The sequence below is a fragment of the Enhydra lutris genome, unplaced genomic scaffold, assembly GCF_002288905.1.
Source record: "Enhydra lutris kenyoni isolate GAN:26980312 unplaced genomic scaffold, ASM228890v2 scaffoldscaffold25, whole genome shotgun sequence".
NCBI lineage: Eukaryota > Metazoa > Chordata > Mammalia > Carnivora > Mustelidae > Enhydra > Enhydra lutris.
In genome coordinates this window covers 9507166-9529642 of record NW_019154109.1, presented here as the reverse complement: position 1 = coordinate 9529642, position 22477 = coordinate 9507166, and the positions used below count along the sequence as shown (strand labels likewise).

At 37.5% G+C, this 22477-nt stretch overlaps 1 protein-coding gene across 1 annotated transcript in view; it reads left to right on the top strand.

Moving 5' to 3' along the window:
- The window catches only part of LOC111150967 (complement factor H-like), a 186178-nt gene extending 163820 nt beyond the window's left edge, over positions 1–22358 (top strand). Inside the window, exons 5-14 of the mRNA XM_022508655.1 lie at positions 4598–4771; positions 5288–5355; positions 8816–9155; positions 12168–12350; positions 12824–13033; positions 15331–15507; positions 16218–16394; positions 17381–17554; positions 21559–21744; positions 22162–22358. Coding sequence (XP_022364363.1) covers positions 4598–4771; positions 5288–5355; positions 8816–9155; positions 12168–12350; positions 12824–13033; positions 15331–15507; positions 16218–16394; positions 17381–17554; positions 21559–21744; positions 22162–22358 — 1886 coding nt within the window. The remainder of the gene's footprint in view (positions 1–4597; positions 4772–5287; positions 5356–8815; positions 9156–12167; positions 12351–12823; positions 13034–15330; positions 15508–16217; positions 16395–17380; positions 17555–21558; positions 21745–22161) is intronic.
- Positions 22359–22477: the final 119 nt, after the last annotated feature.

Below are 22477 nucleotides of genomic sequence, written 5' to 3'. Positions count from 1 at the left end.
TAGCGAAATAAGTCAATCGGAGAAAGACAACTATCATATGATCTCCCTGATATGAGGAAGTGGAGATGCAACATGGGGGGTTAAGGGGGTAGGAGAAGAATAAATGAATAAATGAAACAAGATGGGGTTGGGAGGGAGACAAACCATAAGTGACTCTTAATCTCACAAAACAAACTGAGGGTTGCTGGGGGAAGGGGGTTGGCAGAAGGGGGGTGGGGTTATGGACATTGGGGAGGGTATGTGCTATGATGAGCGCTGTGAGTGTGTAAACCTGGCGATTCACAGACCTGTACTCCTGGGGATAAAAATATATTATATGTTTATAAAAAAAAAAAAAAATTCCCTAATATAAATGTGCTAAAAATTTGCTAAAACTGAAAGGGAAAATGACTATATATGAAATCCAACACAGGTGTTATTTAATACACAAAAGTACCATTTTTTATGGAATTTGAATGAAATGATAAACATTTTCATAATGAATATGTTCCATGATGGGATTCAGCTCATTTCGTTATTTGCCCCTTGCCTTTTAAAAAGAAATTCTAGAATGGACTGTTAAATGATTGTCATAAAACCAAGTAAAGAAAGGAGTTTAGCAATTAAAGTAATAATAAATATGTATGGTGATAAATATCATTGAATTTCGCTTTTTTATTTTTTTATTTAAATTCAATTAGCCAAACTATAGTACATCATTAGTGTTCAATGATTCATCAGTTGCATATACCAGCCAATGATCATCACATCACGTACCCTCCTTAATGCCCTTCACCCAGGTACCCCATCCCCCCACCCACCTGCCTTCTGTAACCCCCAATTTGTTTCCCAGAGTCAAGAGCCTCTCATGGTTTGTTTCCCTCTCTGACTCTTTCCCATTCAGTTTTCCCTCCCTTCTGCTATGGTCCTCTGCGCTATTCCTTATGTTCCACATATAAATGAAACTATATGATATTTGTCTTTCTCTGATTTACTTATTTCACTTTTACTTATTTTCACTTATTTACTTCCTGCAGGTGATACCCTGCAGTTCCATCTATGTCTATGGAAATGGCAGGTATTCATCCTTTCTGACGGCTGAGTAATATTCCATGCATATATAAACCACATCTTCTTTATCCATTCATCTGTTGAAGGACATCTCTGCTCCTTCTGCATTTTGGCTATTGTGGACATTGCTGCTATGAACACTGGTGTGCAGGTGCCCCTTCTTTTCACTACATCTGTATTTGGGGAATAAATAACCAGTAGTGCAATTGCTGGGTTGTAGGGAAGTTCTATTTTTAATGTCTTGAGGAACCTTCATACTGTTATCCACAGTGGCTGCACCAGCTTGCATTCCCACCAACAGTGTAAGAGGGTTCCCCTTTCTCCACATCCTCTCCAACACCGTTGTTTCCTGTATTGTTAATTTTAGCCATTCCAACAGGTGTGAGGTGATATCTCATTGTGGTTTTGAATTGTATTTTCCCTGAGGACAAGTGATGTTGATCATTTTTTTAAGTGTCTGGTAGCCATCAGTATGTCTTCTTTAGGAAAATGCCTATTCATGTCTTTTGCCCATTTTTTTTTATTTGACAGACAGAGATCACAAGTAGTCAGAGGGGCAGGCAGAGAAAGAGAGAGAGAGGAGGAAGCAGGCTCCCTGCCGAGCAGGAGCCTGATGCAGGACTCAGTCCCAAGACCCCGAGATCATGACCTGAGCTGAAGGCAGAGGCTTAACCCTCTGAGCCACCCAGGCACCCCTTCTGCCCATTTCTTGATTGGATTACTTGTTCCTTGAGTGTTGAGTTTGATAAGCTCTTTATATATTTTGGATAGTAACCCTTTATCAGAGATGTTATTTGCAAATACCTTTTCCCATTCTGAAGGTTGCCTTTTAGTTCTGTTGATTGTTTCCTTCACTGTGCAGAAGTTTTTTATCTGATGAAGTCCCAATATTTCATTTTTTTTCTTTTCTTTCCCTTGCTTCTGGATATGTGTCTAGGAAGAATTTGCCTCCTGTGTTCTCTAGGATTTTAGAGGTTTCCTGTCTCACATTTAGGTCTTTCGTCCATTTTGAATTTATTTTTGTGTGTATGGTGTAAGAAAGTGGTCCAGGTTCACTCTTTTGTATGTGGCTGTCCAGTGTTCCCAACACCATTTCTTGAATAGACTATCTTTTTTCCATTGGATATTCTCTTCTGCTTTGTCAAAAATTGGTTGACCTTACATTGTGGGTCCATTTCTGGGTTTTATTTTGTTCCATTGATTGATCTATGTATCTGTTTTTGTACCAGTACTAACCTCTTAGGATGACCCCAGGTTTGATATAAAGCTTGGAGTCCAGAATCATGATGTCTCCAGCTTTGCTTTGCTTTTTCAACATTCCTTTGGCTTTGCAGGGGGCAGGGCAGGCTTTTGTGTTTCCATGTTTTAGGTAGGTTGTTCTAGCTCTGTGAAAAATGCTGGTGGTATTTTGATAGGGATTGATTTCAATGTGTAGACTGCTTTGGGTATTATAGACCTCGTAACAGTATTTGTTTTTCCGATCCATGAGCATGGAATGTTTTTCCAATTTTTTGTGTGATCTTCAGGTTCTTTCATCAGTGTTCTATAGTTTTCAGAGTACAGATATTTTACCTCTTTGGTTAGGTTTATTCTCAGGTATCAGGTGGATTTTGGTGCAATTATATATGGGATCAATTCTTTGATTTCTCTTTCTGCTACTTCAGTATGGGTGTATTGAAATGCAAGAGATTTCTGTATGTTGACTTTGTATCCTACAACTTCGCTGAATCATGTATCATTTCTAGCAATTTTTTAGTGGAGTCTTAAGGGTTTTCCACATGGAGTACCATGTCATCTGCAAATAGTGAAAGTTTTACTTCTTCCTTCCCAATTTGAATGGGAAATTTTATTTCTTTTTGTTGTCTGATTGCTGAAATCTATGACTTCTAGTACTATGTTGAATAACAATTGTGAGAATGGACATCGCTGTCTTGTTCCTGCTGGTAGAGGAAAAGCTCTCAGTTTTTCCCCATTGAGAAATATATTAGCTGTGGGTTTTTCATATTCAGACTTCATGATGTTGTGATACATTCCCTGTGTCCCTACTTTGTTGAGGGTTTTCATCAAGAATGGATACTATACTTTGTCAGATGCTTATTCTTAGACAAAATGTCAGGACTGAGAATTTCTTCCCAAAAGAAAGAACACAGGGGCAGGAAATGCTGCCAGTCCTCTCCCTTGTCCCTGGAAAGGGGAGTTCGTGCCCACTGCTGCCGGGAAAGCCCTCACAAAAGAGGGAACACTCTCCCCTTATGTGTTCCAGATGTCCCTCAGATACTGCCTTCACCCTGACTGTGTCTGGGCCATCTGCTTGCCCACCTGTGATCTATCCCAGGCAGACCAGCTGAGTTTTAGAACTCAAAACTTTAGCGACCTGGCATGGTGCAGACCTGTGCTGGTCCTCTGCAGGAAGGTCTCACCATGTTGGAACTGATGCAGGTTTATCCCAGAAGGGCAGTCGCACCAAAGCACAAGGCCATGGTAGTTTGGAGCAAAATGTGTCAAAGAACCAGTGTTTGAATTAGCTGCCCTCAGCAGATGTCTTGGGAAATGGTGCCTGTCAGTTTTTTCTCCCAGAGAGACAATGAATGCTACCTCTCCCAGATGTGCTTCAAGAGGAGGGAACAGTCTCTCCCAGGACATCCCAGGGGATCCTCAGACTGCATCTTCTGCCCCCAGGCTATCTGCCCTCCTTCTCCACAGGAACACTGCAGGGCCCTCAGGACTCAGCACTGGCCATGCGGCAGACTTCTAAAACTCTAGTCTTTCAACCCACTGGTTGTAAAATCTCACAAAAATCAGCCCCTCTCATCTTCCCAGTCAGTGTCTTTGGGGATGTGTTTTCCTTGTGCAATCCCCTGTGTACTCCTCTCTCTCTCATTCCCTCTTTCTCCTGCCTCTCTCCATGACCAGTGCTCCCCTCCCCAGTACCTGTGATCCATTTCTCCCCTAAATCCAGTCTCTGCACCTCCTACCTTCCATGATATGGCCCCTTCTCTCCCTAGTTGTTCAGTTTATCAATACGCAGATCAATTTTGTGGGTGTTCAGAATGATTTGGTATTTCTCTAGCTGTGTGTAAGGGATGAGGCAAGTACAGTTTTATAGAATGTTTAAAAATTTACTTGCACAGTTGAAAATCTTGAATCAACCAATCTGGCCTATTTGTCACACTGCTAATGAGTCTGTCAACTTAATTAACAAAATGTCATTCTGCTTTGCTAGATAAGGTATGATACATCTGTAATGGCCTATTTTATTATAAGCATGGGATAAACATGTAAGTATATTGAGAAAAGTGTTCTTAGAATAAATTTTTCATAGTATTTAAGCGATAAGAAAAACTCTGTGTAGACACATTTTTGTTTTCATTTTGAGTAACTTTTTCAGGACAATGATTTATCACTGGTATTCTTAGATCCTTTTAATATGATACATAATTTATTAGCACATACTAATTAAAGTTTTTTACCTCTTTGGGATGAGATTTAATTGCATTGTCCATTAAAAAATATTAGAAATGAAACCTTGGATTCTACTATGCATTAGAATCTTGTGACACGCCAGTATTGGAGAATGCCAGAATCAGAAGCAATAGCCAGTGGTTTAAAGTCAATGACACGTTGGACTATGAATGCCTTGATGGATTTGAAAGCAGAGATGGGCGCGCAGGTTCCATAGTGTGTGGTAATGACGGTTGGTCTCATAAACCAGCATGTTATGGTAAGTGCTGTTTTTTCAGGTATTCTTTTTTTCGGGATTAACAAAATCAACAAAATATATTTAAAATGTTCCATTATGAACAAATTTGCATTATTTAAATTCATTATTAAGAGATAATGACTAAGAACAAGTGTCTCCTGATTCAATGCAACCTGGGAGAACAGGGTGTTTTAAGGCCCAAAGACAATAATTTATCTTTAACACAGTACATTAATGTTTCCTATGGGCCATATGCATGATAGATTTGTAAATAAAGTATAATCATGTTTCTTAATCCAAATTCAGTCTTTCATATTATTTTAAATGGGGGTCTTTTAGTGTATGACGTAAGAAAACCAAAACTATAGTTTCTAACAATTTCCTCAGCTGTTTTGCTCTTGAGTTTCAGCTTTTACACCTTCTACCTCAAGTGTTAATTTCCTCAGCTCCCAAAGCTCTTTCTTTTCTGACTTTGACAAGTTCCATGGACAATTATTACATGACTCTCTGTGTGTTTGCGAATCCACTATTTTCTAGGAGTAGGAGAAGGACTTGAATCTGTGGGAAACTTGAGTGGATTTAGAGTGTTCCAAGCCAAAGGAACAGTTTGTGCAAAACCTTGACAATGAAACAATATTTGGGAAATATCAGGGTGAGCAGGTTCTACTCAGGATTTGGGAGAGTTTTATGGACTGAAGCTGGATAGGAAGCAAAAAAGGATTATTCAGGTTATTTTCAAGGCAAGTCAGCCTTTAGATTAATTTTTTTAATTGATAAAAAGCCCTAAAGAAGTCTTAAGGAAAGAAAGAATATAAATGTATTTAGAGGTGTTTTTTTTTTCTCTGTACATTGTACTTGTGGTGGGGAAGAAAGGATTCACGAGTGTATGCAGGATGAGTCCGTGTGGGGATAGGGATAAGGTGACGGCTGACGAGATGCAAAGCAGAACACATTCGAGATCTACTTTCTTGGTAAAACACAGCTGATGTTTACTAAATACTGGATGCAAGACAGAGTAATAGTCAAGGGATTCACATGCTTGTTTTAAATTTTTTTCATAAGCAAGCGGGTAAATGGCAATGCCTTTCTGTGAGGTGGTGCTGACAGAAGAAAGAGCACTTTGGGAGGAACATCATAACTTTTGATTTGAACACGTTATGGTTGAGCTGCCCAAGGACAGTCAAAATTGGATATGTAAACTACGGAGCTGAATATATGGGTCTAACTAAGAGAGATATATCTGGAATTGTCACCCAATAAATGATGATAGCAAACTGGAAAAGAATACAGAATAAAAAGGGAAGAGAGCTCAAGACTGAGCCCTGAAGCATTCCAATGTTTAGGTGTCAGGCAGAAGAGAAATAGGGCAAGGTAACTAGAAAAAGGAGGACCCAGAGAACAGGAAAAGAAAACATTTTGGAATGGCTGTTCTCATAGATGTGAAGAGAAGGAAGTGATTAAAGGATAAGGAAGTATAAGTGAATCCTGTGGAGTCATTCTGGTCAATTCCAATTCCCTCATTCACTAAATTCCAATTTGACTAAACATGTATCCTAAGGCAACAACCAAGCTTATTTGGAGCTTTGTTCATTCTTCTTTATCTGCAAAATGTTTTAATAATTACAAATGCTCTAATATGTCAAAGGATTGTTTTTCATTTTAGTGTGATTCTAATATTTAAATTCCAGTTTTTAATTTTGCAAATTAATTAGCAAGATAGGAGGGTTCCAAATTTGAAAAATGCACTTTTTATAATATTTAGGAATGTCATAAATATCACAATATTGGGTTTCTGTCCCTACTGGGTCTCGGACTCTCATACCCACCTGGAAGTGGCTCTTTCACTGTTTGTTGTGAAGGAGCTATTCAGCTAGTTTTCAGGTCATTTTCAGAGGAAATTGTTCCATATACACCTGTGAGTCGCTGGGAGGAGGTGAGGTCAGTTTCTTCCTATGCATTTGCCCTCCCACTCGAATCGAGCACATTGATTTTATACTCTGACACTATACCAGTTCCATTATTCATTTTAGGTACTATTTTGTAGATCTGTTGCAATCTCTGTAAGCAGTTATATCACTGAAAATATAAGATTTTATTTTTGCCCATTCATTTTTATTTACTGACTAGGACCTCTGGTAAACTGTTGAAACGAAGTGATGAGAACATACATCTTTGTCCCATTCCTGATCACTGGGAAAGGGTATTCAACATTTTACCACAAGTATAATATCAGTTTAGGATTTCTGTAAATGCCCTTATCAGTTTAAGGACAATGCCTTCCATTCTCACTTAACTGAGAAATTTTATGATCACCAATGTTGAATGATTTTAAATGCTTCTTATGTATCTCTTGATATGATAATATGACTTCCTTAATTCTGTTAATACAGTGAGGTACAGACATGAATCTTGGGATGTTGAACAAATCTCTCTTCCCTAGAGTTAACTCTACTAGATGGTGACATGTTATTCTTTCTACATTTTCATGTACTCAATTTGCTGATATATTTTTAAGGAGTTTTGCATCTATATTCATGGGGAATATAAATCTATAGTTACTTTTTCTTTAAATGCATCTCCCAAGTTTTCTTATTAGGATTATCGTGGCCTCATAAAACAAAATGAGGACTGCTTTCTGCTTCTCTGTTTTCTGAAAGTATTTATGTAATTTTATTATTACACATATTATTATTTTATTATGTTTACCTTAAATGTTTGATAGACTTTACCCACAAAGTCATCTGATATATAATTTGCTTTATTTGGAAGTTTTTCTTGATGAATAATTCAATTTGTTTAATAAGTAATGAAATATTCATATTTCCTTATTGTCTTTTGTCAATGCAAGGAAGTTGTATTTTTGAAGAAATATCTCTTATCTACTTTATGAAGTTGATTGGTATACAAGTGTTTTAATAGTCACTTAATATTCTATCTTCCTTTTAATTATATAGTTTATTTGTTGGTATCACTTCTTTCATTCTTGACATTGATATTTGTTTCTCTCTTATACTTGATTATTCTTCCTGGGGTTTTTTTTCTTCAGTTTTATTAATATTTCCAAATAACCAATTTTAATACTTAATTTTCTTCATTTACTCATCTATTTTTTTAGCCTTATTAACATTCACTGTCTTTTCTGTTTTCTTTTTTCTATTTGTCTTTCTCAATTTTCTCTCTTCTGTGGACCTGTTTTTTCTTTTCTTCATTCTAATGATGTTGATTTTAATTTTATATTTCATTTCTTAAGGTAGAAAATTGAAACATGGATTTAAATCATCCTACTTTTTAAAGAGAAACTCCAATTTTCCCTCCAAGTACTGCTGTAGCAGTCTCAAAAATTTATATACATTTCATTTTCATTTAATTCTCTCTGAAATGGTTTCTAATATTCCTTGTGAATTCTTCTTTAATCTGTCATTTATTTACAATTTTTTTGCTTAATCTCCAAATATTTATTTTTTCCTAAATAGATTCATTCTCCTTTAAGAGTTGATTGCTGGGGAGGTGGCTCGGGGAGAGCGAGCCGCGAGCTGGACAGCGGAGAGTGAGTGAGGGAGCCGAGCCGCCAGCCCGCCCGCCGCCGCTTCCCCTCCGTAAGCAGAAGCCCGGGCCGGGGCCCGGCACGCCGCCCCAGCGCCTCTGCCATTAGGCTGCGGAGGCAGCGCGCACGAGCCAGGGGGAGGGAGAGCGAGCGAGCGAGCGAGCGAGCGAGCGAGCGAGCGCCGGGAGGAGACGGCCGGAACTAGCGCGCGCAGGCTCGTGTGGCGTGAGGGGAAGCCGCTGCCCGCCGCCTTCGCCTTCCCTTCTCTCCCCGTCCCTGCCACGACCGCGGAGCAGCACCTTGTCGGCGCCGGCGGCCGAAGTCAGTAAAAACGAGCGCAACTCCAACCACTACGGGGCCGACGAGACCCTCAGAAAAAGATCAGCAAGAAGCAATTGAACATATTGATGACGTACAAAATGAAATAGACAGACTTAATGAACAAGCCAGTGAGGAGATTTTGAAAGTAGAACAGAAATATAACAAACTCCGTCAACCATTTTTTTTTTTTTTTTTTCCAGAAGAGGTCGGCATTGATCGCCAAAATCCCCAATTTGGGGGTAACAACATTTGTCAACCATCCACAAGTGTCTGCACTGCCTGGGGAGGAGGATGAAGAGGCGCTGCATTGTTTGACAAGAGTTGAAGTGACAGAATTTGAAGATATTAAATCAGGTTACAGAATAGATTTTTATTTTGATGAAAACCCTTACTTCGAAAATAAAGTTCTCTCCAAAGAATTCCATCTGAATGAGAGTGGTGATCCATCTTCAATATCCACTGAAATCCAATGGAAATCTGGAAAGGATTTGACGAAACGTTCAAGTCAAACACAGAATAAAGCCAGCAGGAAGAGACAGCGTGAGGACCCAGAGAGCTTCTTCACCTGGTTTACTGACCATTCTGATGCAGGCGCAGATGAGTTAGGAGAGGTCCTCAAAGATGATATTTGGCCAAATGCATTACAGTACTACTTGGTTCCCGATATGGATGACGAAGAATGGGAAGGAGAAGAGGATGATGATGATGAAGAAGAAGAAGAAGAAGGATTGGAGGATATTGATGAAGCAGGAGATGAGGATGGTGAAGAAGATGAAGATGATGATGAGACGGGAGGAAGCAGAGGAGGATGAAGGAGAAGATGACGAATGGAACACTGATGGATTCCAACCTACCTTTTTTAATTTTCTTCAGTCCCTGGGAGCGAGTGCCGGTTTTTTTTTTTTTTTTTTTTTTTTTTCTTTTTCTTTTCTCCTCTCGTGCTCATTCGCCCTGTTTTTTGAAGTCTCCTTTTTCTCTCCCTTTATACCATGGTTCTCAGCTTATTTGGGGGGGAAATACCTTGAGCAGAATACAGTGGGAAAAGAATCTCTACCCCTTTTTGTTCCAAATTCATTTTTGTCCCTTCCTGTCTCAATAAAAACAAAAACTGTATGAAATCAACACCAACGTGCTCTGTGCGGGGGGAGGCGGGGGGGGGGGAGCTTCTGCTCCCTTAGCTCTGCTGGAAGCTGGAGGGTGCTAGGCCCCTGTGTAGTAGTGCATGGAATTCTAGCTTTTTTCCTCCTTTCTCTGTATATTGGGCTCAGAGATTACCTGTGTCTCTATGTGAATATGGACAGTTAGCATTTACCAACATGTACCTGTCTACTTTCTCTTGTTTAAAAAAAAGGAAAAAAAAAACTTTAAAAAATGGGGTTATAGAAGGTCAGCAAAGGGTGGGTTTGAGATGTTTGGGTGGGTTAAGTGGGCATTTTGACAACATGGCTTCTCCTTTGGCATGTTTAATTGTATGTTTAAAGGACATCCTTGCAGTTTAAAATGACACTTTTAAAATAAAACTCTCTCCTAACGATGACTTGAGCCCTGCCACTTGATGGAAGAATCAGCAGAACTTGTAGGATCTTATTTGGAATTGACATTCTCTATTGTAATTTTGTTCCTGTTTATTTTTAAATTTTCTTTTTTTTCACTGGAAAGGAAAGATGATGCTCAGTTTTAAACGTTAAAAGTGTACAAGTTGCTTTGTTACAATAAAATTAAATGTGTACACAAAAAAAGTTGATTGCTGCACAAAGTACTGCAAAAAAAAGAAAATAATTTTAAAAACTGGAAATAAAATAAAATACAAATAATTAAAATACAAAAATATAGAGAAGCTTTTTTAAAAAGCATAAAGAGATGATTTGCAGAATAGTAATTTTGCCTTTAGGGAAATTTAGTTGCTAGACCAAACTCTGGCAAATGTATCAGAAGAAGTACAAATTAAGATTATTAGGGCAGAAATGGTTAAACATCAGATACAGAAGAAACTCAGTCCTTGATACTTCATTGAAAAAATATGCCAAGATATTTAGAACAAATAAGAAAAAAGTTTCTGGTTAAATATAAAATACTTCTACACTTAGAAATAGAAAATATGAGAAAGAGAAAATATAAGATAGAAATAGAAAATATTAGTAAGCATGAATAGAGTGTATTTAGTCAAATATTTCTCTGCATTGACTACAAAATCTTGGGTAACTGAAGGGACTTACAAGACTCCCCAGTTGGGGTGCCTGGGTGGCTCAGTGGGTTAGAGCCTCTGCCTTCAGCTCAGGTCATGATCTCAGGGTCCTGAGATCGAACCCCATGTTGGACTCTCTGCTCAGCACAGAGTCGGCTTCCTCCTCTCTCTCCACCTGCCTCTCTACCTATTTGTGATCTCTGTCTGTCAAATAAATAAATAAAATCTTCAAAAAAAAAAAAAGACTTCCCCGTGTACACTCACATAAGGCCTTTAATGAAATAAACACACTACAGGAGAAAGCAAAATGAAGGAATCATAAAGAGGTCCAAAAGCCTCCAGGTAGAGCTATCCAGAGTCTTCCCTCAGTTTTGAACAAACATGCTTTGTCTTCAGATTAAGAGCTGCCACCATACATGTGTGATATCTCAGTTCTTTGGGAGCTCAAACACGAGTTTACAGAGGAATCGTGTGTCCCTTGCTGGTCATGCAACTGAAGCCAGCCTGTCTGATCTGTCAAGAGGGTGCATTTCATTAACCTTTCTATCTCTCAGCAGTGTAGGCAAGCTAGGAAACAGTACCTCCAGAGAGTTTTGTAACTTTAAAAACACATTATAAGGGCGATTGGGTGGCTTAGTTGTTAAGTGTCTGCCTTCAGCTCAGGTCATGATCCCAGGGTCCTGGGATCCAGGCCCCACATCGGGCTCCCTGCTCAGTGGAAAGCCTGCTTCTCCCTCTCCTGCTCCCCCTGCTTGTGTTCCCTCTCTGTCTCTCTGTGTGTCTCTCTCTGTCAAATAAATACATAAAATCTTAAAAAACAAAAACACACTATAATTAAAGACCATATCTAATTCTTATCTGAGCCAAGAATCTGAAACTGATAATTATCAATTGTTTCAATTTGTATCAATTGATAATTGATCATTAACTATATGTAATTCTTCCTCTGACTAATTAGCTTCCATTCCACATCTTGTGAAGATTTTAATCCAATCACAATACATTTGATTATGGATATCTGTAAACAGGATCCCAATATCAGTACTTATTTAGTGCCTCTTACTGAGTAGACAATTCAGTTAGAACCTCCAAACGGTTAGAAATCATTAAAATAAGTTTTATATAAATTACGCAAGATTTATCACAGAAAGAATAAAACGCAGTTACTACTAGATGGTGAGACTATAAACCACATGTGATATATTAAATTGCTCTACAAGCTGATGAGAATAAGATGTTTAAATATAGACCATAATGTCATTATTTAATCATTAACGGTACATTATTAGTGAGTTTTCTGTTTTAATTATCTTTGCAACATGTTTAACATGATTTTTAATCAAGAAATCTAATTTTAATATTTTTAGAAGTTAGAACACAGCCGTGCCCCCCTCCACCTCAGATTCCCAATGCTCAAAATATGGCAACGACGGTGAATTATCAGGATGGAGAAAAAGTATCTGTTGTCTGTCAAGACAATTATATAATTCAGGGTGCAGAAGAAATTGTGTGCCGAGATGGAAGATGGCAGTCAATACCACGCTGTGTTGGTCAGTAGCCCATAACTTGCTTTATAACATTCTTCCAAGTGAGGTTAATGCTCCTCTGTGCTTTGTGTAAAGGAACAAGATGAAGACCTTTCTCTAGATCTGTTTCACTTTACCTCGAAGCAGTAAATTACAAACTAAGTATACACATCAATCAGTATTCTCTCACTTCTGCTGTGAAATAAACAGACAACAGCTTTGGGTTATTGTGCAAATACCATAGAAAATTTCTGTTTACGCCTATTTTACTCCTCATAATGAACAGGACAAGAACGAAGGGGCATAGCAAACAAGTAGATAATAGCACCGATTTTATGGAGATACATATGCTTGCAAGTTTCAAATGTTTTTCAGTGTTTTGGTATCTAATTTGTCCAAGTTATCCTTATTCTAAAACCCTAAATGGTATTTGATTGCATTTTTCAATTTATGCATTGTATCTATACTTGACCCTTTGATCTCTGTTCTTCATACAGAAAAACTCGGGTGTCCTCAACCACCTCGTATAGAACATGGAACCATTAAATCGTCTGAATTTTCAGAAGAAATAAAAGAAACATTGAAACCTAAGCTTTACCCACATGGCAGCAAACTAAGTTACACTTGTGAGGATGGTTTCAGGATATCTGAAAAAGAGGAGATAACATGCGAGATGGGAAAATGGAGTTCTCTACCTCTGTGTGTAGGTGAGGACAGTATGCAAACTAAAATTCTAGTTTCAATTTTCAGTACGAGCCATTAATATGTGTCATCAAAGTCATGAGAAAGAGTCCTAAAAAGAAAGAAAGAAAGAAAAACAAACCGTCCTTTAGGTTTCTTAATATCTAAAATCATTTATATAATCATGTACTTTACCAATTTCTGCATAATCAAATCTATCCCATTTTTGTTAATTTTATTGATTCGCTATAGAATCACTTTCAATGATGGCAATTGTTTAATTAAAACTAGGTGTGTAGTGCAATTAAACCTACCTATTAAATACCATGAATAGGTATGCCTATTCATATTCCTACCTATTTATATAAGTTGTATATAACTTTTGCTTTGCTTTGCCATCAGCATTGTGTTGTTTTTCTTATCATTTCCTTCTTGATTTCTTTACAATATATGGTACTAATCTTAAGATGATTAACTCCCAATGCCTTCTTTTTGTTATTCACTATATTGGTTTAAGAAGCACTGATAGGGGGGCACCTGGGTGGCTCAGTGGATTAAGCCGCTGCCTTCAGCTCAGGTCCTGATCTCAGGGTCCTGGGATCGAGTCCCACATCGGGCTCTCTGCTCAGCAGGGTGCCTGCTTCCCTCTCTCTCTCTCTGCCTGCCTCTCCATCTACTTGTGATCTCTCTCTCTCTGTCAAATAAATAAATAAATAAAATCTTTAAAAAAAAAAAAAAAAAGCACTGATAGGGGGCACCTGGGTGGCTCGGTGGGTTAAAGCCTCTGCCTTCAGCTCAGGTCATGATCCCAGGGTCCTGGGATCAAGCCCCGTATTGGGCTCTCTGCTCAGTGGGGAGCCTGCTTCCTCCTCTCTCTCTCTCTCTGCCTACTTGTGATCTCTCTCTCTGTCAAATAAATAAAATCTTAAAAAAAAAAAAAAGAAGCACTGATAGTCTCTCTCATAAATATATTGACATTTTTATTTTTTATTTTTTTAAGTTTTTCTTAAATTCCAGTTAGTTGACGTACAGTGTAATATTAGTTTCAGGAGTGCAATATAATAATAAATCAATTCCTTACAGCAACTAGTGCTCATTACAAGGTCCCTCCTCAATCCCCTTCACCTATTTCACCCATCCCCCCCAACCACTTCCCCTCTGGTAACCATCAGTTTGTTCTCTATAATTATGAGTCTGTTTTTACATTTGTCTCTCTCTCTTTTTTACCCTTTGCTCATTTGTGTTTTTTTTTAACTCCACATGTGAGTGAAATCATATGGTATTTGTCTTTCTCTGATTTATTTTGCTTAGCATTATAGTCTCTAGCTCCACCCATGTCATAGCAACAGACAATATTTCATTCTTTTTTAGGGCTGAGTAATACGCATACTGCCTTTTCTTTATCCATTTATCTATCAATGGACATTTGGGCTACTTCCATATCTTGGCTATTGTAAATAATGCTGCTGTAAATATCAGGGTACATGTATCCCTTTGAATTAGTTTTTTTGTTTGTTTTGGGTAAATACCTAGTGGTACAAATGCTGGTTCACAGGGTAGCTCTATTTTTAACTTTTCGAGGAATCTCCATACTGTTCTCCAGAGTGGCTGCACCAATTTGCATTCCCACCAACGGTGCAAGAGGGTTTCCCTCTCTCCACATACTTACCAGCACCTGTTGTTTCTTTTTTTTTTTTTTTTAATTTTAGCCATTCTGACAGGTGTGAGGTGGTATCTCATTGTGGTTTTGATTTGTATTTCCCTAATGATGAGTGATACTGGGCATCTTTTCATGTATGTTAGCCATCTGTACTCTTCTTTGGAAGAATTTCTGTTCATGACTTCTGCCCATTTTTAATTGGATTATTCATTTTTGGGGTGCTGAGCTTTATAAGTTCTTTCCATATTTGGATACTAACCCTTTATCAGATATGTCATTTGCAAATATCTTTTCCTGTTCTGTAGGCTACCTTCTAGTTTTATTATTTCCTTCACTGTGCAGAAGCTTTTTATTTTGATGTAGTCCCAATAGTTTATTTTTGCCTTAGTTTCCCTTGCCTCAGGAGACATATCTAGAAAGAAGTTGCTACAGCTGATAATATACTGATTTTTTTAGTTTCAAGCTCTTGCTCAGGTTGCCAGCTGGACACACATCAGAGTGGTGGTTTTAGGAAGCATTTGTGCACCTTCTCTGTGTTATGATCGTAGCTCCTGTGTTACCACTTCTTTTCAAATTAGACTGCCAAATATGGCAACAAGTACCTAAAATGAAATTTCAGAGTTAATGAAATATGAAGTCATTCTTTCTTTTTTTTTTTTTTAGGGCTTCCTTGTGCACCACCAGAATATGTGGTTCCACATAGTTTTCCTCTTCACAAAGCAGACACTTACCAGTATGGAGAAGAAATAGTATACGAATGTGAAAAAGGTTTTGGGACTAAAGGATCTGCATCTATAAAGTGTTTAGGAGGAAAATGGTCTCATCCACCAGAATGCATAAGTACAGTGTATTTAATTTTACTCTAAAGTTGATCAATATTCTTAATTCAGAGCATAAATGGTACAAATATGAAACCAGGCAGTAATTCTAGAATTTAACAAGGTATCTCTGGAAAGTTGTGGAGTCTGGTAGAGAATTAATAACCCTACTAATAATAAAAGTGTGACAGCATGAGCCCAAATTATTTCACTTTCACGTCACTTCATGTGCACATTCGGCATCCTCTGATACATGTCCACAGACTCCTCCTCTCTGTGCCTGGATCACAGCTGGTCCCTGCTCAGCAAGCTCATCATTATTCAATTTACTGTTAGTTTATCAGTTATCTCCTTAGAAGTACATACTTTTCTAAGATATTTGATATAATTAAAAGTAACAGATTTTGACAGAAACCAAAAATACAAATACATGCATAATGTAGATGGCTCGTATGAGCAAAAAAGAATTTCAGTGGAAGAAATGTGATATCAAGCATTACATGTATCTCTACCTTTTCAGACTTCCCATATCATTGTCCACATATTTTATGTGATAAACATAGGACAATTCAATATAATTAAGTCAAAAGATTTCTAACACAGTTTTTCAACTTACAAAAATTGTGTACAGTGCCCATTGGTTTGATGTGTACTTATTATTCTACATTCTAGATATTGGTCATTATGTGTTTTAAAAGATTTACCAAAGAAGTACATGTTCTTTTCTTTCAGAAACGGATTGTTTTGGCCTGCCTGACTTTGGTATTGCCATACCCATAGGCCCGAAGAAGGACTCATATAGGTCAGAAGAAAAAGTGACTTATATGTGTCCAAATAATTACCAATTGGATGGACCCAATTTTATACAGTGTATTAAGAGCCAATGGATAGGAAAGCCAATATGCAAAGGTACTTCGATAAAATTTTAGAATCTATTTATCAAAATGTCTTAAGTAATGTAAGATACAATTCCCTCTAACGTCATTTAAACAATGGACATAGATGATTGAGGCCAGGTCAAAGAAGGTTTATGCTTTAACATAAAGGAATGAAACTGTGTTCTCAGTGATTAGTCTGAGCCCAGTGGTTCTCAAACTATGGTCCTTGCAATAGCCCCATCAGCATCTTCTGGACAATCGTTAGAAATGCAATGTAATTCACTGGCTCACTCAGACCTGTTGCGTCAAAAACTCTGGGGCTGCAACCCTGTAAGTGTCTCAACAATTCCCAAGGGATTCAATGTGTGCTCCAGTTTAGGAACCGTAGCTGTGGCCTGTTGTTCTTTATACCCACCCAAATCTCACCAGTGAATTACAGTTTGAATTCTCATTGAAATGTCCTTAAGCATTGGCAAAAAATAATAATAATGATAATTGAAGAGTGTTTTTAGAAATTAAACATGTATTTTTCTGTTCTTTTCCTCATCTCCTGTTTGGATCCTCAGTTAATCATCTTTTCCCTTCAACTCTAATACTCTTTAAAGTGTGTTAATTCTTCATTTATTGTCTAAGGAAGTGCCTACCGTGTTTATTTTTCTAAGAGCCTAAAATCACATTCATAAACAGGATGATTGCCAGCCAAAATTTGACATCAAATGATTTTTTATTATTATTTTCGTGTGGTTTACAAATTCATATTGAATTTATATAATTTGTAATATTGATTTTACTAAAAATGGGAAATGTCCAGAAAAACTCTCATTTTCACACAAGCTTAAATCTTGCCAAAAGATATTTATCTCCTTTTCTTTAATCTTATATGTAAATTTCCTAAATTGGCACTCTTTTATGTATGACAGATTAAGTGTTGATTTTAAATCTCCCTTATCCCGTTCATTGATTTGCTATTCAAAATGATCATTACATTAGAGATGCTATTTTTTTCTTTCTATTCAGATATTTCCTGTGAGAATCCACCCAAAGTGGAAAATGCTATTATACTAAATGAGAAGCCTAGGTATCTACCTGGTCAGACTGCACGTTATGAATGCATCAAACCTTTTGAACTGTTTGGGGAAGTAGAAGTGACATGTTTCAACGGGTACTGGTCACAACCGCCTCAGTGTGCAGGTAAAGTATCTTATTTCCCCTCCAGTTTTAGAGAATATATTAGGGACTAAATATGTCAATATAAATAAATATAGTGACATAGTTCTTATGGAATCTTTTTTTCATCTCAAATAAAATGGTGGTGCTTAAAATCCAATTTTTTTCTTTTTGTAGACTGCATAATGATAATATATATTTATTTTATGGAAGATTTGACCACTTTAGGACAGTTGGAGTCATGGAAAATTCTCTCTCTCTCTTTCTCGCTCTCTCTCTCTCTCTCTCTTTTTTTTTTTAGAGAGAGAGCACATGAGTGTAAGCAGTGAAGGGAGGAACAAGGGGAGGGGCAGAGAGAATCTTTAGCAGACGCCACACTGAGTGTGGAGCCCAACACTCGATCTTACGACCATGAGAGTATGACAAGAGCAGAAATCAAGAGTCAGACGTTTAACTGACTGAGCCACTCAGGCGCCCAGAAAATTCTCTATCTTAAGTGTTAAGAAGCTCAGTTATTTCCTGAGGAATAAATGTACTAAACATATGTTGGGGGGGTGGGGCCTATTTCACTTTGAGACACACAATCAATCAGCATCTGGGGCATGATCATGGAATGTGATATAAATTTGGGCTTCTTCAGCATGCAGACTATAAAAAGGTAGGTTTCTAGCTGAGCTCAACTGAAAAAACTCTGAGAACCTGGTCATAACACAATCCAGTATTTAGAGTTTTGGAAATATTATAGGAGGAGATATTATAAGGAGATAGAAGTATTATAAAGAGGAGATATTATAGCTGGTTGCTTTTCAAATCAAATTTTGCCTGGCATATATAGTTTCCAGTCTTTTACTTTGAGCCCACGTATGTTTTCACATTGAAGTTAGTTTCTTTTAGTTGCCATATAGTCAGCTCTTGTTTGTGTGTCCACTCTGCCATGCTCAGTCTTTTAACTGAAGAATTTAAACCATTTACAGTTGGAGTAATTATTGATAGATTAATGGCTGTGTCAGTGATTTTGTTATTTGCCTTGTGTTTCTTTCCTATGTTTCTCACTCTCATTTCCTTTTTTGCCAATTCTGTGGATTTTTTGGAATATTTTAAAATAATCTCATTTTGATATGTCTTTATTGTTTTGGCACATATTTCTTTGTATAGTTTTATCCATGGTTGCTCAAGGTATTAAGATGCACATATATAGCTTGTCACTTCTCCCCTTGGTTTTTTGTTTTGTTTTTTTTTTAAGATTTTTATTTAGTTATTTGACAGACAGAGATCACAAGTAGGCAGAGAGGCAGGCAGAGAGAGAGAGAGAGGAAGGGAAGCAGGCTCTCCGCTGAGCAGAGAGCCCAATGTGGGGCTCGATCCCAGGACCCTGAGACCATGACCTGAGCCAAAGGCAGAGGCTTAACCCACTGAGCCACCCAGGCGCCCCCTCCCCTTGGTTTTGACATTTTGCCACTTCAAGTGAAATGAGGAAAACTTACTTCCACTTAGGGTCCATTTACTCACCCCACATTTTATTTTATTTTATTTATTACTTATTTATTGAGAGAGAAAGAGAGAGAGAGAGAGAGGGATTGAAGTGTTAGAGGGAGGAGAGAAAAAATTTTCAGCAGACTCCACGCCTAGTTTGGAGCCCGACACAGGGCTCAGTTTCACAATTCTGACATCATGACCTGAGCTAAAGTCAAGAGTGGACAATTAACCAACTGACTGAGCCTTCCAGGCACCCATGAGTTCCCCACAGTTCAAACATAAATGTCTGAAGTATTTCTTCTACATATATTGAGCACCATATCAAATGATATAATGTTGCACAAACACCAAACCTGACAAACTCCTTAGGAAAAAGAAACTCCATCATATTTACCCTTAATTTTTTCAGACCGTTGTTTTTGATTCCTTAGTGAAGTCTCTGTCCTTGCTCTGTTATCTTTTTCCTGATATCTGAAGTATTCCTTTAGCAATTCTTTAAAGACAGATCTGCTGGAGATAAATGCTCCGTTTCCCTTTGTCTCAGAATATCTTCTTCTCTCCCTTAAACCCCAAAGGATACTATGATGGGAAAAAGCATTCAGGGCTGACAGTTCTTGTCTTCTAACTTGAAAAATGTTGTCACTTCTTTCTGCTTTGAAGGTCACAGATGAAGACCCCACTGACATTTGAATCCTTTCTCCCTTATTAGTTTGCATAGTTTTTATGTAGCTGCTTTTGATATTTTTTTCTTTTCCTTTCCTTTTCCTCGGTTTTATTATGGTGTATGTTGGTATGAATTTTGAGGGGTTTGTCCTGTTTGGCTTTTTCAATATGAATGTTTATGCCTTGTAAAAATTTGGGAAGCTTTCAGTCCATATTTTTGAGAGTTTTTTTGGTTTTGTTTTCAATCTATTTTCAAAGTGAGTCATTTATATTCTTATTCAAGTTTATTTAGCCTTCTGTCATCCGTAATCCATAATTGAGTCCCTCCAGTGAGGTTTTTTTTTAATTCCACTATGATATTTTTCAGTTCTATAATTCCCACTAGATTTTTAAAAACCATCATCAAATGATTCCAATATCTGTGTCATCTCAGTGTTGTGATCTGTTGATTATCTTTTCTCTTCTGAAATTTTTCCAGGTCCTTGCTGTGATGAATGGTTTTCAATTGTATTTTAGAATTTCGGGTGTTGTATTTTAAGACTCTGGATTTTATTGAAATCTCTTATTTATCAGGCCTCCATTACTGCAGAGTGCAAGTCCAGGCTGCCCACTTGGCCTCCACTGACACCATGGAAAGAAGTGAGGTGTCTTGTTCCCTGACTGTGGCTGGAAGTCAAGGCTCCACGCTTGACCTTTGATCCACATGGGGAGATGGATGGTCGAGGTTTCTTCTAGGAGTTTCTTCAGGAGTAATTCAAGTATTGTTAAAAAAAAAAAAAAAAAAAAAAATTCTGTCTTGCTAGCATACTCCTTTCCTGAGCCTTTGGCTAAAGACAGCAGGCAATTCTTTGGACTTTTTTTCCCCTGAACTTGATCTCATTTCTGGTTCCAGTCTTCTTCAGTGCCCGTCCAGGATCCATAGGCGGCAACATGAAAACCCAAACAACTCACTGCAGTATGATTCCTTGAATACTAAGGCCTCAGATCAGATCAACATCTTCTCAGCATCCTTCACAATCTCTTTTGTTGGTCTTTATAATATGTTCAGGATTTTTAGTGATACTGAGCAGAAGGAATAAGCACAAAGTTTCCTACCTCATTCTGTCCAGAACAGCAAGCCAGCAATTCCCTTTCCCATTACACAAGTGTGTAATTCTTTCACTTTAATTAACGAAGTTGATGTTCCTTTTGTAATAGAAATGACAATCAATAAACAATGACTAGAGATCCAATAGAAACTGCAGTATGTTATATGTAGCAAGAAAGTTTCCTTATTCCTATTAGCTATCCATCTGCCCAGTACTGATTCAGGAGGAAAAACACTTTTTAACACCAGAATATGGTAAAGCAGACATATTTGTTAATGCTTATGTATGCTTTTATGAGGTATAAAAGGAAAGGTTTAAAAGTGTGATTCTCAGTTTAAGTGATTAAAATTTCTTCAGTGGGGGTGCCTGGGTGGCTCAGTTGGTTATTTTAATGTTACATATTTTTGTAACATATGTAATGTGACATATCTTAACATTAGGACTGCAACTTAACCATTGTTTATTGTTTAAGTGGATGCCTTCTACTCAGGTCGTGATCTTGGAGTCCTGGGATGGAGCCCCACATCAGGCTCCCTGCCCATAAGGGAGGTTGATTCTCCCTCTGCCTCCCCCTACTTGGCTTGTGCTCTCTCTGTCTCCCTGACACTCTCTCTCTCTCATTCTCTCTCTCTCTCTCTCTCTCAATAAATACATAAAATCTTTTTTTAAAAATAAAATAAAATTGCTTAAATGAATCATTTCTGTTGGCAGAAATCACAAGTCTTGATATTGCTTTTTTATTTGCTTTATTTTAACCTGTTTTTCTTTGGTCTTTCAATAAATCAAATATTTTTTTTTTAGAACCTAGTGGAAAATGTGTGTCTCCTCCATCTATTGACAATGGAGACATTACCTCATTCCCACTAGTAGCATATGCTCCAGGATCGTCAGTAGAGTACAAATGTCAGGTCTTCTATGTATTTCAGGGACCCCGGACCATAATATGCAGAAATGGAAAGTGGTCACCACCACCACCAAAATGCTTAGGTAAATATTTCACTATTCTCATGGATCCTGGGAAAATCAGTATAATAGATGCTTTGCTGTTATTAATAGACTTGTCATGGGTTAACAAACATTCATTGAATGCTGAATACCAAGTACTAATGTGTAATGAAATAAAGTTGGAAGAAAAAACCTCTGTTTCAAGCAAAAGATCCTTTAATGAAAGAACTTGATTTCATTGATACTATGAATCTTTGATTATAACATTTAATTATCACAGCTTAAACATAACACCTCATTTTGCATCATTCATCATTTAAAGTGATTAAAATGGACACGATGGTCTTTCAATGAATTGGTTTGAGAAAGGTTTTGGAAATGAAGCCCTGGACCAGTGTAGAAGATTCTATCTGAAAGTCTGAAATTCTGTTTTCAATATTTTATGTTCTTTTTTTTTAGAGCCCTGTATAGTATCAGAAGAAATCATGAGAAGACATAATATAAAATTTCAATGGTCTTATAAGACAAAAATATATTCTACAACAGGGGAAGTGATTGAATTTGACTGTCTCTCTGGATATTGTAGAAAGACACCAGCACATACATTCCGAGCCACGTGTCATGATGGGAAACTGTTATATCCTGAATGTGGATAAAACAATGATTAAGATGCAGTCCTAAAATTAAAATATGTACATTTACTCAGAATTTTTCATTATCAATCCAATTCTCAGTTTATTTTTTTAAGTATTGTGTAACTCACTTATATTCATAA